Raw genomic sequence first — 12,191 nt, forward strand, 5'->3', positions numbered from 1 at the left:
CTACGCAATAGGAGATAGAGTGGGATAGAGGTAACCGAGAGTGGAGCACGCGATGACACGGAGATGATTCCCGTAGTTCCCTTCCTTTGCAAGAAGGTACGTCTACGTTTGGAGGAGTGTGGTTGCTATGCAAGCCAAACCAACAGCCACGAAGGCTTCACTCGGATCTCCCGTGAGCAACGCCACGAAGGCCTAGCCCACTTCCACTAAGGGATTTCCTCGAGGCGGAAACCGGGCCTTTACAAAGTTCTTGGGGCACACATCCACAACCAAATTGGAGGCTCCCAAATCAGTAACAATACAACAATCAACAACAACACATCAACAACAAATCAACTAGGGAACCAAATAGGAACACTAGCATGAGATCCCTCAAACAAGTGAGGGGAAATGAAGAACGCTTCCGTGAGGATGTAGATCGGTGTCTTCTCCTTCGAATCTCCAAAGATCAAGAGCTTTGGTTGGGGGAGGAAGGAGATCTTGCAAATCTTGAGTTTCTTGAGGTGGCTCTAATGGAGGTGGCTTGGCAGATTTCTTGTGTAATGATTGAGCGAACAACCAAGGTAGAAGAAGGGGGGTATTTATACCTCCCCTCAAAATTGAGCCGTTGCAGCTTCCGGGGGGCCGGATATTCCGGCCTAAGTAAGGGCCGGATAATCCGCCCCCCCCGGATAATCCGGCCTTCGGGACAAAACTGTGACTTTATCCGGCCAAATGTCCGGCCCAATGCCAGACTTGTTTTTCTTCCAGTCCTTAGCCAAAAACGAGGGGGCCGGATATTTCCAAAATATCCGGCCCGGATATTCCGGCCCTGGTACAATACCGGGACAATATCCGGGCAAAAATCCGGCCCCTATACTTTGCGCTGCTTTTCCTCAAGAGACTTAGCCAAAATCGGGGGCCGGATATTTCAACAATATCCGGCCCGGATTATCCGGCCCGGCCAACTTTTCGTTTTCTTTTGACAAACGATCAAATCCAACACACATGAATAAATATCTATGTAATCTCTGTACCACTTAAACAAACATTAGTGTATCACATATATTGACATCAAACACACAAAACATGATGTGAGAGATGTTCTTTCAGGTGGCTCGAGAGGGGGCAGCGCGAATGGAGGGGCGGCGCAACGACGTGGCGGCTCGGGAGGGGAGGCGCGACGGGGTGGGGCTCGAGAGGAGGCATGAGCTCGAGGACAGCGGCGCAAGGGGCTCGGGGACGGCGGCGCGGAGGCAGTGGCTCGGGGACGGCTGCGCGGGCGCGACGGGGGGCGGCGGCTGCGTGCCTGCGACGGCGAGCGCGATAGGAATCTTATCCCTTCGGCAATTCTGCAAATCGACCCTCACAGGTTATAAAATTCTTGTAGTGAGGTTTAATCTTTTTGTTTCAGTCACGTAGACCTGACAGGTGGGGCCGAACGGTCAGAAAATGGCTTAACAAGGCTAATTGGTAGAATCAGTGCTTCGCATCTCGACCAAGTCTCAAGAGTGGTAGTTATGTGTCGTCTTGCCCAATGTTGGTAGTTTTCAGACATGACCGCCTGTAATGTGGTAGTTTCTCGTCATTTACTCGTAGGTTCAACCCACTGTTGTAAATATTTTCTTTCGGGAGACGTAGACGGATAGATAAACAACTCGCTAGTATAATGTAATTAGTACTTATGTGGTAAGTTATTTGGGTGCATTGTAATCTGTTGTTCAAATTCTCACTTGTCTTGATCATCTTTTTCATCGATTCATGGTGGTAATCACCCTCGACGTTGTGGTATTCCTTGAATCGTTGTGGTATGCATTGTGCCCGGTTCCATGGACGACGACATGATCATGGTAGGTGAGGGGTGAGAGAGCGTAATCAATGGTGGTACCAACACCGTTATCAACGACGTCATGGTGGTATTTCCAGACGCTAACGTGGTAGACCTTGTGCCTGACTTAGTGAATGGCAATATGGTCATGGTAAGTCAGAGGTGGTAATCCATGGTGGTAGCCACATCAGCGTCATGGTGGCATTTCCATCCGCCGTCGTGGTAGCCCTTGTATCTAGCTTCGTAGACAACAGCGTAGTGATGATTGTGGTATGTGAGAGGTGGTAAGCCATGTCGATAATCGTTCTGGCCACCATCAACGGTGGCATGACGGTAACCTGCATGGCCACCGTCGTTGGCGATGGCATGGTGGTAACCGTGAAGGTGTAGCCAATGGCGACACTTACCTTGTTGTGCTACGCTGGAAGTTCGGTCTCTCATATTCAACCTAGTCTTGCACGCATGTAGCATCAACAGCCTTAGCCATCTTCAGCGAGAGTGGCATGGTGATGTTTCCAAGCGCCAGCATGTTGTCAGGCTTCGTGGACAACGTGAAGCTCATTGTGATAAATAAGAAGGTGCGAGGTAAGGTTACCATATGAACAAATGGCGGGACTAAAACTGAGCTCGGATGTAACCAAATAAACTGGGCCTTGTGTACCTGCCAAAAAATTAATCACGAGCTACCAAACAAATCGCCAACTCTAATCCAAATTTCGTTTGAAACGCTTCTCATCTCCCCGCGCCAGTAAGCCCCAAATCGGGACCAGACTATAAAACAGGTGCTAAACATCGAATTCCGGTTCAAAAAATGTACTCTCTCGGATCCATGAAAAGTATCAAAAAAATTGCACTAATCTAGTAGTAGTACAAAGTTTAGCTTATTTTGAAGCGGAGGGAGTAGGTACTACGTACAGAAAGGGTAACTGAAAGCGGCGGCTCACTGCAAAGAACGGAGAAGGGAGAATTGATAGGACAGCAAGTCAAATCGTCCGGCCCTATGCGAACCCCAGGGAGGACGGAATGGAGCTGCATAAGATTCAGATTCATTCTAATTTAAGGTTGTCAGTCAGTCACCATCTGTCTTCTGAAATGGCCATGACCGTTAGCCAACGTCAGAAACTTTACTAGGAGTAAAGTCTCAAGAGAATGTCAGAAATGTGTGCTCGTGACAACACAAGGGTTAGCCAATAGCCTGTTATTGAGCACAGTAGCTTTGTACAGGCAGCGTAAGGGCATCTCCGCGACGCAAACGGACGCTGAGCGACCGTTTGTGTCCGCCGTGACCGAAAATGCGTCGTGTACCACCTCCAGCGACGCGACGCAAAGTGACCGGGCGTCCGCGGAGACGCAAACCTGACCCAAATATGCGCCAGGTTTGCGTCTCGGCGGACGCTCGGCGGTCGCGGAAAATGTCCGCTCGGTCCTCGCACGGGCCCACCTAGCAGCGGCACAACTGCTTCGTCTTCGGCGGCATTACTTCCGGGCGGCGCGCTGCAGCCTTTGCAGGGCCGCGTTAACGGCGTGCCTCGGCTTCCGCGAGCGTGCGCAGCGTCGATGCGTCTTCTCCGCCGCATGCGGCACCGGGGCGTCGCTTCGGCAGTCTGCGGCCGCGTTAATGGCGATGCCTCGCGTGGCGCGCGGCCGTCGCCTACCTCTGTGCACGTAGTAATGGCGATGCCACGCGTGGCGCGGCCGTCGCCCTGCCTCCGACCTATATATACAGGGGCGCGAGCATCTCATCTCCTCCCCACAAACCCTAGCCGCCGCTGCCGTAGTGCCGCTTCCTCTGAAGCAGATCCACCATGAGCAGCGTCGGACGCTGCCAGGCTGCCGCGCCTCCACCTCCACCTTCACTTCCCACTCCACCTCCTCCGGCGTCGAGCTCCTCCGAGAAGTTCGACTCCGAAGATAGCACCGATCTCCTCCACCCGGTCAGGGACGCCGCGGCCCCGGGCCGAAGCGGAGAAGGAAGCACGGGAGGAGGCCGGCGGGCCACGCGGCGTTGGACGTCGAGCTGGAACAGCGCGGGCTGGCGGCCACCGCTGCAGCCGAGGACTCCGACTCGGAGATATCTTGGTCCTTCGATGACCCTGATGCGCCGACGCCGGAGGAGAAGGCGGCCGAGCAGCGGGCCCTCGTCGAGACTTTCGAGACGCTCAAGGACGAGGCCGTGGAGCAGTGCCTGCAAGAGGACGCGGCATCGCACCGAGCCATAGCGGCCGCGCGGGAGGCGACGGAGCGACGCAACGACCCGTCAGGAAGCAAGTAGTCTAGGCCTATAGATCTACTTTGTATAGTTTTTATGTATTTTTATGTACTACTTCAATGTTTGTACTATGTTGCAATTCAAAAAAATGGGTCGCCCCGGTGGGAGCACACCCAGACGCAAACGGACAAGCGGACAAAATATGTCCGCGGGGCGACGCAAACGGACGCTCGCGACCACTTTTGGGCGTCCGAAATGCGTCGCGCCGCTGGAGATGCCCTAAGTTGAACTAAACACCCAGTTTCTAATCCCTTCCTGCCCAAACAAGCCACGAAGGGAAAACCAATGATCCTCAGTTCTTGGGTCAAATGAGAAAGAAACTGTCATGATCTACAAATGATCTCATCTGTCAAAAGCCTGAGACAAATGGAGGTCCGGCTACAACGCAGAGAGCAAACACTACCTGAGCCTGAGCAGAGCAACTTAGATCTTTGATAGTAGCTTCAGGAAGGCTTCAGGTATAAAAGTATGCGCATATACTGAATCAAAATCTGAATTCCTCATCTATATCCGATAAGCTATCTGGGGGATCATACACAATCATATCAGGGAAAAGCTCCAGAAACTCTCGTTTTATCTTCTCCCTCAGTGCCGGATATGGGATCAGGCCTTTCAGTATAACCCGGAACGGCAAGGAGAGGGGCGGCTCCGGGGAGCTCCTCATGTCTTCGTAAAACTCCATCGCCAGATCTATCAGGCCAGCGTCACAGAACACTCTTACGATGTCACCATAGGTGTGCTGATCAAATAGCACATCTTCAGACTTCAGATGTGCCCACACCTGCCTTGTCTCGTCGATCTTCTTGTTCCTAGCTAGCATATGCAGCATGTCTCGGTACAAGTACATATCGGGTCGATACCAGATCTCTTTCCGCACAACGCCGTATATCTGTAACAACAGACAAATGCTTAATCTTACAGAAGCCTACAGCACTTTAAATAGTATAAAGTGTTGCTTATACACTAGTCTGCTCTAGGTTGCAGGTACATGGGGTTTTGGAAACATCCACCTAACCAAGGTAATAATGACATAAGTGCATGTCCCACAAATGCGCACTGCACTTCGGGCGAAAATGCGCACTGCACAACTAAAATAGCTTAAAACTTCCCAAAAAATGGAATGGAGTTGGAAGTAAACTTCTCTGAGATGAGAGGAATTATAATCTGAATAGATAATATAAAAAACGATTGCCAAAGCATCAAATTTGCATTTTAACAACTATCAGCAGGACTGACACCGATGTGCATCATACTTTAAGTGAATAATAGTCATTCAAGCTTAATGAGGAATGACGCGCCAAACTACAAAGTCCTTTTCTGTGAGGCATAAGGCTGGGATGACCCTCCTTCTAAAATTATGTTGGCTGGGCTGTCTTTGGGGCGATGGCATGGTCAATTTGGACGAGTCTCAATGACTTAGTTTTTGAAAACAAAGCTGTTTCTTCACCACTACAAGTTATCTATAAAACTATTGCTTTGCTGTAACAGTGGTTGTCACTGATTCGGGAGAAGCGTAGAGAGTCCATGCAGCTCGCAAAGGACAAGATTCAAGCTAAAGCTCCAGAACTGCAGGTGATCTGCAGGCACCAACAAGGAATAGGGTAGGGTGGATGTTGGATGGCACCTGAGTGTGCGTTGCTAGCAGCCATGTGTGCTGTCATGGATCCTGTAACGTGTATATATACACGACCCCTTTGTTCATTGGAATATAGACAGTGTTACACAAGCTTTCTATCCCTTGTTGTGTTCTGATTGCAGAACCCAAGTTGTACTTCACTAACATGGCACGGTGTTTCTCTTGTCGGTGTGGGCACTAGCAAAGTGCCATTCTACACCCAGCTTCAGCACACTTTCCCTGCAAGCTCTGATAGTCTGATGTGAGGACCTCTCGCTGTAGCTTTGGAAGTTTGATAAGAACTTTCTTGGGTACTGTTGTTGGTCGATGGCTGTCTAATGTCCAGAACTTGGCAGCCCTGGATAATTTTTGGTCTTCTGTTGGGAGCTACTCGCCCCGTGATTACCTTGCCGCAGTGCTCCCTCTAGCTCATAGAATTCTCTTGGAGGATGGCCTGGCTGACAAGGTGCTGGAACGTACGGAAATCACGGAAGAATTGGTAGCCATTGGCTAATCATGTTTGTCGATCTATGTTTTGATTACCAGTGTTTTCCAATTGCCATGCATCCTTGTGGCACGAACAGGAATTTCTGATATTATTTTGAGATGTGAACTTCTGATGTTGGCTAACGTCCATGTCCTCCCAGCAAAAAAATTCTTGTCAGTCTTATTCCTCTCAGTTGCGATGTAAGCTCTTCCATAGCACATCAGTTAAGTGAAACAGCTCAAGTCCTCAGATACAAACATCTTTCTCTACCACGCCATTGAGTTGGCATACCACTCATTTGACATGGTACGGCACATTGCAGTTGGTCAGATTAAGCTTTCTCTATATGCCTTCCTTTAGCAAATCGTCGACATCCAAAGGGTCTGCTGGTCCTTCAAAGGTTGGAGGCTAGATCATCAAAGTGGTTCTCGGTGATCGTATTCCCAAAAGCTTGCCCTCTTCCTCGATCATGGCCTCCGTGACCTCATCCAAAACGGCTTAAGTGGGAGCAAACCTTCATCCTTAAAGAACTTGGTTTTGGCTTGAGTTTGTGTTGATGTGGCATCCATGTGTTGTCCTGGATGGACAACATCAATGGTTTTGTCCATAGCGAGAGCAGGCAATCATCTGTGTATGTGGGACCATAAGGGCCTAAAATAGTACCCCTCCGCCCCAAAATAACTTACTCAACTTTGTCTAGATACGGAAGTATATAAACACATTTTAGTTATAGATACATCCTATCTAGAAAAAGTTGAGCAAGTTATTTTGAGACGGAGGGCATATCTATTTTAAACTATTATGCCGTAGCTTAGGATGTCACCTTAACGTGAAGTTCCATGCAAACACCACATTAGCCACAAGCCCACAACCAGGAACGGGTGGTTAGTAAGAGTTTTGAGTGTTCAGCGATGTAATGCAAAGCTAATGGTTTTGCTATTGTGCGGTGTTGTCTGGACTTGATCACCACAAAAGAGCACAAACAACTTGAAAAATTCAGTGCTGACTGCTGCGGAAGAAAGTTCAAATGAATAATTGTAGATCACACATCAGAGGTTCAATTCACCACATCGAATATTATATCCCACAAATAGGACCTCACCATCGGCAAGAGTACCAAAAGCCTATACGCAAATCAGAACTACAGAATTTCAGTACTACTACCCAACCAAATTCCAAGCAAATTCTCTGTCCAACGAACTACTGATTTAATAATTACCAACTCAAACAGCACCTGAATTCTACATAAAACATATACAAGATATATTTCTGCGTAGGCCAGCTTTACAAACCCTAGTCTAGAATTCAACTAATTTATGTTCCTTAGGTGCAATTAAAGAGTACTTCATAGCCCAAGCATTGCAAACTGGACGCCAGTTCAGACTTTCAGGGTTGATAAAGTATTAGAATCACTAATTTTCTAGGAGTATATCAATATGCACATAGCATGACAGTCGAACTACTTTGCAATTCAATCACTAATGCAACACCATGGTGCACCCATTTTCCGCAGACGGCACTGAAAACTTACGTTTAAGTCTCATCTAGGACGATAGTATTAGAAAATAAAACAACAGTAAGTCGAGCAGACTTAACGGGGTGGAAGCGGGACCTTCATGGAGAGAAGCACGTGGTCCTGGCGCAGCAGTTCAAAGAGGACGGCGAGGAGGTCGGTGCGGAGGAGCCGAGAGACGTGCAATAGCATGTACTGCTCCAGCCGCGGGTGGCCTCCGGCGGGAGGCAGCGCCGCCAGCCGCTTGAGCTGCCCCACCGCCATGAGGCCTTCCTTCCCCATCTCCTTCTTCCGCCGCCATATCGACAGGCTAGGGCTCGATGCCGCCGCGGTGGAGCACGGCCTCTGGTGGAGTTCACGCGCGGCGGCCGCCGATTGTAGGGTTTGTAGGAGGCGACGGTGGTGGCGGCGCGGCAGGAGACGGGAGAGCATTTGGGTGCTGTTTTTTTTTTACAGCCGAGTGGTGAGTTATTGTGATGGAAGTGGATGGGCCGCCAGTAAGTGATGGAACATTGGCCCAACTCAGACCCAACAGTGGGGCCTGTGGATCCGAAGGAGCCCATATATACAGAATCGGGGCCCAGTGTTGTGGATCGAAATACTGTGCACAGTGTTTGTGCTCTTGGGCTGTAACCCAAAGACTCAGGTAGCATTCCCCTAAAAAAATATAGCTTTACTTTTTTTTTCTAGACTAGAAAAGCCTTTATGATGGTATGCTCTTCTGGTCTTCCTTTCATAACTACTATATTAATCCTTAACAGCCTCAATTTTTCACAGATTTTTGGGTTTTTTTAGGCCTATGCCATTAGCTGACACGTGTAATTCTGTGCACACGTTCGTTTTTGTGTACATTTTTGGGGATACCTGCCCTTTTTTTTTTGTTTTTACTCCACCTGGTTTGCCATTTGGTTGTTACTTCTGGGTACCCCTAATATTTCCTTCTCACCGTGCCGCTGTTGGGTTGTGGGACCCAGCTGTACGTGTTGAAGCGGTGCGGTCGACGCTCCTATATTTTCTTTCCGCCCTCTCCTATTTTCCTTGCTGTCTCCGCTCTAGGGTCTCCTTTCTATTCCTCGCTCTGAATCGATTTTTGATGGCCCGTGGATCGGATCGGCGGGATGAAAATCACGGGCTGATGCCCTCCTCTTCCTCCCTGGACATCGTGGAAGCCATTGGTGCGGCATGCCCTCTCTCCCTCCCAAGGCGGCTGGCGGCATGAAGGAGAAGCGACTCTCCCCCCTAAGTCGGCTGGAGGCTCGGAGGAGGAGGTCGATGCGGTCCTCTTCCTCTCGGGCGGCTGAGGGCATGGAGGAGGAGCTGGACGTCCTCCTTCCCTCCCGAGGCTGCTGGCGGCGCGGAGGTGGAGCTGGTTGCCCTCTTCTCCCTCCCGAGGCGGCGACGAGTGTATGGTTATTTGAACCGGCTGGAGGTACGTTCTCTGGTCGAGTTCGAATTTCCGTTCCTCCTTCGAGCTGTGGAGATTTCTTATCGAGGTCGATTTGTTGTTGTGATTTGGGTTTGATTTATTGGGTTCATGTGATTTTATGGTTCGTTTATTTTGACCTGCAGGCAGGTTGGGGTGTGGTGGGGTGTAGAACGTGGAGTCGTGAGGAGGCGCACGCGTCGACCGTCTGGCGGTTTCACGGATGGATCCGGCGAGAACAGAGAGGTCTGGTGCTGATGTTCTGCGCGCTCAATTAGACATTTAGACCCGCAGGCTCTCTGCGCCGTGGCGCTGGTCAGTCGCCGCCTCTGTGCCGTCGCCGAGTGCGTGCTGTGGCGGGAGCTCTGAGTCTCGCGCGCGCCGCAGATGGTGTCCTCCCCCACGACGTTACTCCGCGCCGGGGCCAGGGCGCGTCGGCAGCGGGTGGCCGGCACTCGCGAAGGTACTCCTGTTCCGCTGCGGCACGGTGGGCGCCGCCGTCCCGAGCCACTTCGCCCCCGTCTCCCTCTTCTTCAAGACGTCCGGACGGAGCTTCCTGTTGCGGCAGTGCGGCGGGGACCTGTTGTACATGTCGGACCAGTGCGAGCACGCTGCGCCCGGCGCCGGCGATGACGTGGGCGCTTACCGCGGGGTGTTCCGCGGCTTCATGCGCTTCTGCACGCGGGCGTGCCTGGTGGGCAGCCGCGCCCCGCTGGAGCCCCGCGTGTGCTGCCCCTGTTGCGGCGCGTGCATGTGGACCGTGACGGCTGCGGGCCTCGCGCCGCGCAGCTCTTGGCGCCGCCTCGACGTTTGAGAGTGGTGCTTCCGCAAGCCTGTCTGAGCTTGGCATCCTCCTCTTTGTGTCTGCAATTCTGGTGAAGTTTTAGACCCTATCTTCTTGAATGTGTTGTGGCTCCATGTTGGATTGTGGGACGTCAATTTTCTTGAATTTGTGATTTCTCAAACTTTGCATCTGAACTGATAATATGCATGCATTACTCATGTTTGATGAAAAAATGACTGCCCAATTTACTACTGTGTGAGTAATAATTCTTAGTATAGACAAGGAAAGCCAGCTTTGCAGTTCTATACAGTAGCGATATATTATACTATCTATTCTTCATGTATCCAATGAACTCAGTTTGCCTGGGAATTATCTTAAGCTAAATGTCTGGACCCAAGCGTCAGCTATAGGTATCTTTCTTTATGCTGACATAGCTAATTGCAGTACATACAGTCATCTGCTTTTACTTATGCTTCCATTACACATTGGCATACTGATGTGGCTGTAAACTCTTAGCTGTCCAAATGCATGTGCTCCATTTAAGTCAACATCTTTTCGTTATTGAAGGTGCCTAGAGGTTTATGATAGTTTCTATAGGAAACCATAAAACATTGGTGGGTTGCATTTTCTGCCTACAGCTTTCGTATGTACAATGTTTCCTCCTATCTTCCCAAAGCAATCTTATATTTATTTAAACATCAAATGGTGTCAAGTAAGCAGAGCATGAGTCTTTTCATATTGCAGTATTTTAGCACTTCATGGGATTTTTCTTCTACGGCTCCTTTCTTCACAAACAAATCTTATATCTGTTGTCAAGTATGCAGAGTATGAGTCTTTTCATAATTTAATAGGAATTCCTTAGATTTATCTTTAAGGATAACCTCTAACTTTTCCTCACTTCAATTTTCCTTTTGTATTCTGCTGAGAGTTAATTAAGATGTGAGACAATATCTAATCATTCATTTCGTGTTCAATTAACTGAAGCTTGATCTCCTCTTCTTAGCTGCAAGCATGCCTTAAAATTCTTTGTACCGTAAAAACTTCGAGCATCTTGTGCATCAAACCTGTGGTGGCAACAAATAAAGACTGCATAATAATTGAGCACACCCTTCTGTACATTACGCTTACTTACCATGTTCTGAGTCATATTTGAAAGAACATGCTGAGGGCTACTTTTCTTGCAGATTCCAGAATGTAGATTGGTGGCTGAGATCACTTGCTGATAAAATGGCCAGGTACATTGCCTTCAAACCTGTAGCTTTCCTTGGATTGCCACATTTTTTTCCCTTCCGCTTGAGACACGCCTTTTCCTTTCTGTATATTGGTTGTGGAAATTAAGAGAATAGCCATATTTATGTTTAGTTCCTGGCCCACATATCTTCATAACTCTTCTGTAGTCTATTGGCCTGAACTTTTGGATTACAGGATTTTAAATGTAGTCATCAGCTATGCTACGTCATGCATTCTTTGTTTTTGGACTATGTTGGTACTTGGTTCGTAGTTACAGGATATATAGTTTAAATCAACTTCTTATTCTGAGTTTTGAGAAATTGCAGTCTTTTACTCCATGCTCATAGTGATAGTTGGTCCACTTCTTTTTCTCTACAACAGTTGCAGTTCGACTAGCCAAGGTGACTGCCATCAGTGGCAGCTATTTGCTCTGATATGAATGTTATTTCTTTGCACTCCAGGTATATGTATGTTCTGCCTCTTTGTGGGTAGAATATATTTAACCATCTTCTTTATATGTTGATGTGTTATCATTGTTTTCTACAACACTTGGATTTAAATGAAGCACCAACAAAAGACCTTCCGACCGACTTGTTTAGATATGCCACTCTTTTGGATGGAAACAAGTCAGTTATTTGCTTGCTTCATCTTCTCATATCTAAACACTGTCTCTGCATGCTTTATATGGTTACATTTCCTTCCCATCTTCTTAACTTTCTAATTTGTTTATAGAAATAATGCATCTACTTCCCAATTTTTCTAGGAAACTATCAATAATACACTCCAGTTCAGTGGCTTGGGACGCCTGAAATTGCATAACCAGGGATATCAATTGAGTGTCTGGACACTGCATAGCAATTGTACAAAAGTATTTCCATATATTAACTAACAACAACAGATTTGAACTAGGACCTGGGACATTCACTATACGAAATATATGAGTATTAGGTTTGTACATTTATAGTCCAAAGATTATGCGGAATCCTGCGCTATACGCAGCGCATATGCTGCAAATATTTAGCTCTTGATTCTTCCCACCTGTTTTTCTAGGCGGACAAGAGTT

At 48.4% G+C, this 12,191-nt stretch overlaps 1 protein-coding gene, 1 long non-coding RNA gene and 1 pseudogene across 2 annotated transcripts; 2 read left to right on the forward strand and 1 right to left on the reverse strand.

The window, feature by feature from the left end:
• Nucleotides 1-4,559: 4,559 nt before the first annotated feature.
• Nucleotides 4,560-8,123, reverse strand: LOC124698125 (pentatricopeptide repeat-containing protein At1g62350-like). The gene is made up of 2 exons (XM_047230647.1): nucleotides 7,791-8,123; nucleotides 4,560-4,965 (listed from the first exon to the last, which is right to left on the reverse strand). The coding sequence occupies exons 1-2, from the start codon at nucleotides 8,121-8,123 to the stop codon at nucleotides 4,561-4,563; spliced, it is 738 nt and encodes a 245-aa protein (XP_047086603.1). The 3' UTR covers nucleotide 4,560.
• An 873-nt stretch (nucleotides 8,124-8,996) lies between these two features.
• Nucleotides 8,997-9,928, forward strand: LOC124695438 (annotated as a pseudogene).
• A 201-nt stretch (nucleotides 9,929-10,129) lies between these two features.
• On the forward strand, nucleotides 10,130-11,989 carry LOC124698126. The gene is made up of 3 exons (XR_007000886.1): nucleotides 10,130-10,153; nucleotides 11,083-11,133; nucleotides 11,892-11,989. It is a non-coding gene; the product is annotated as an uncharacterized LOC124698126 (long non-coding RNA).
• The last annotated feature ends 202 nt before the right edge of the window (nucleotides 11,990-12,191 follow it).

The sequence above is a fragment of the Lolium rigidum genome, chromosome 3 (assembly GCF_022539505.1).
Source record: "Lolium rigidum isolate FL_2022 chromosome 3, APGP_CSIRO_Lrig_0.1, whole genome shotgun sequence".
NCBI classification, from domain to species: Eukaryota; Viridiplantae; Streptophyta; class Magnoliopsida; order Poales; family Poaceae; genus Lolium; species Lolium rigidum.

Coding starts and splice junctions, on each gene's coding strand:
- LOC124698125 (XM_047230647.1), bottom strand. CDS start 8,123: ATGCTCTCCCGTCTCCTGCCGCGCCGCCACCACCGTCGCCTCCTACAA. Junction 4,966..7,790: donor ACGTGCTTCTCTCCATGAAG/GTCCCGCTTCCA, acceptor CTGTTGTTACAG/ATATACGGCGTTGTGCGGAA.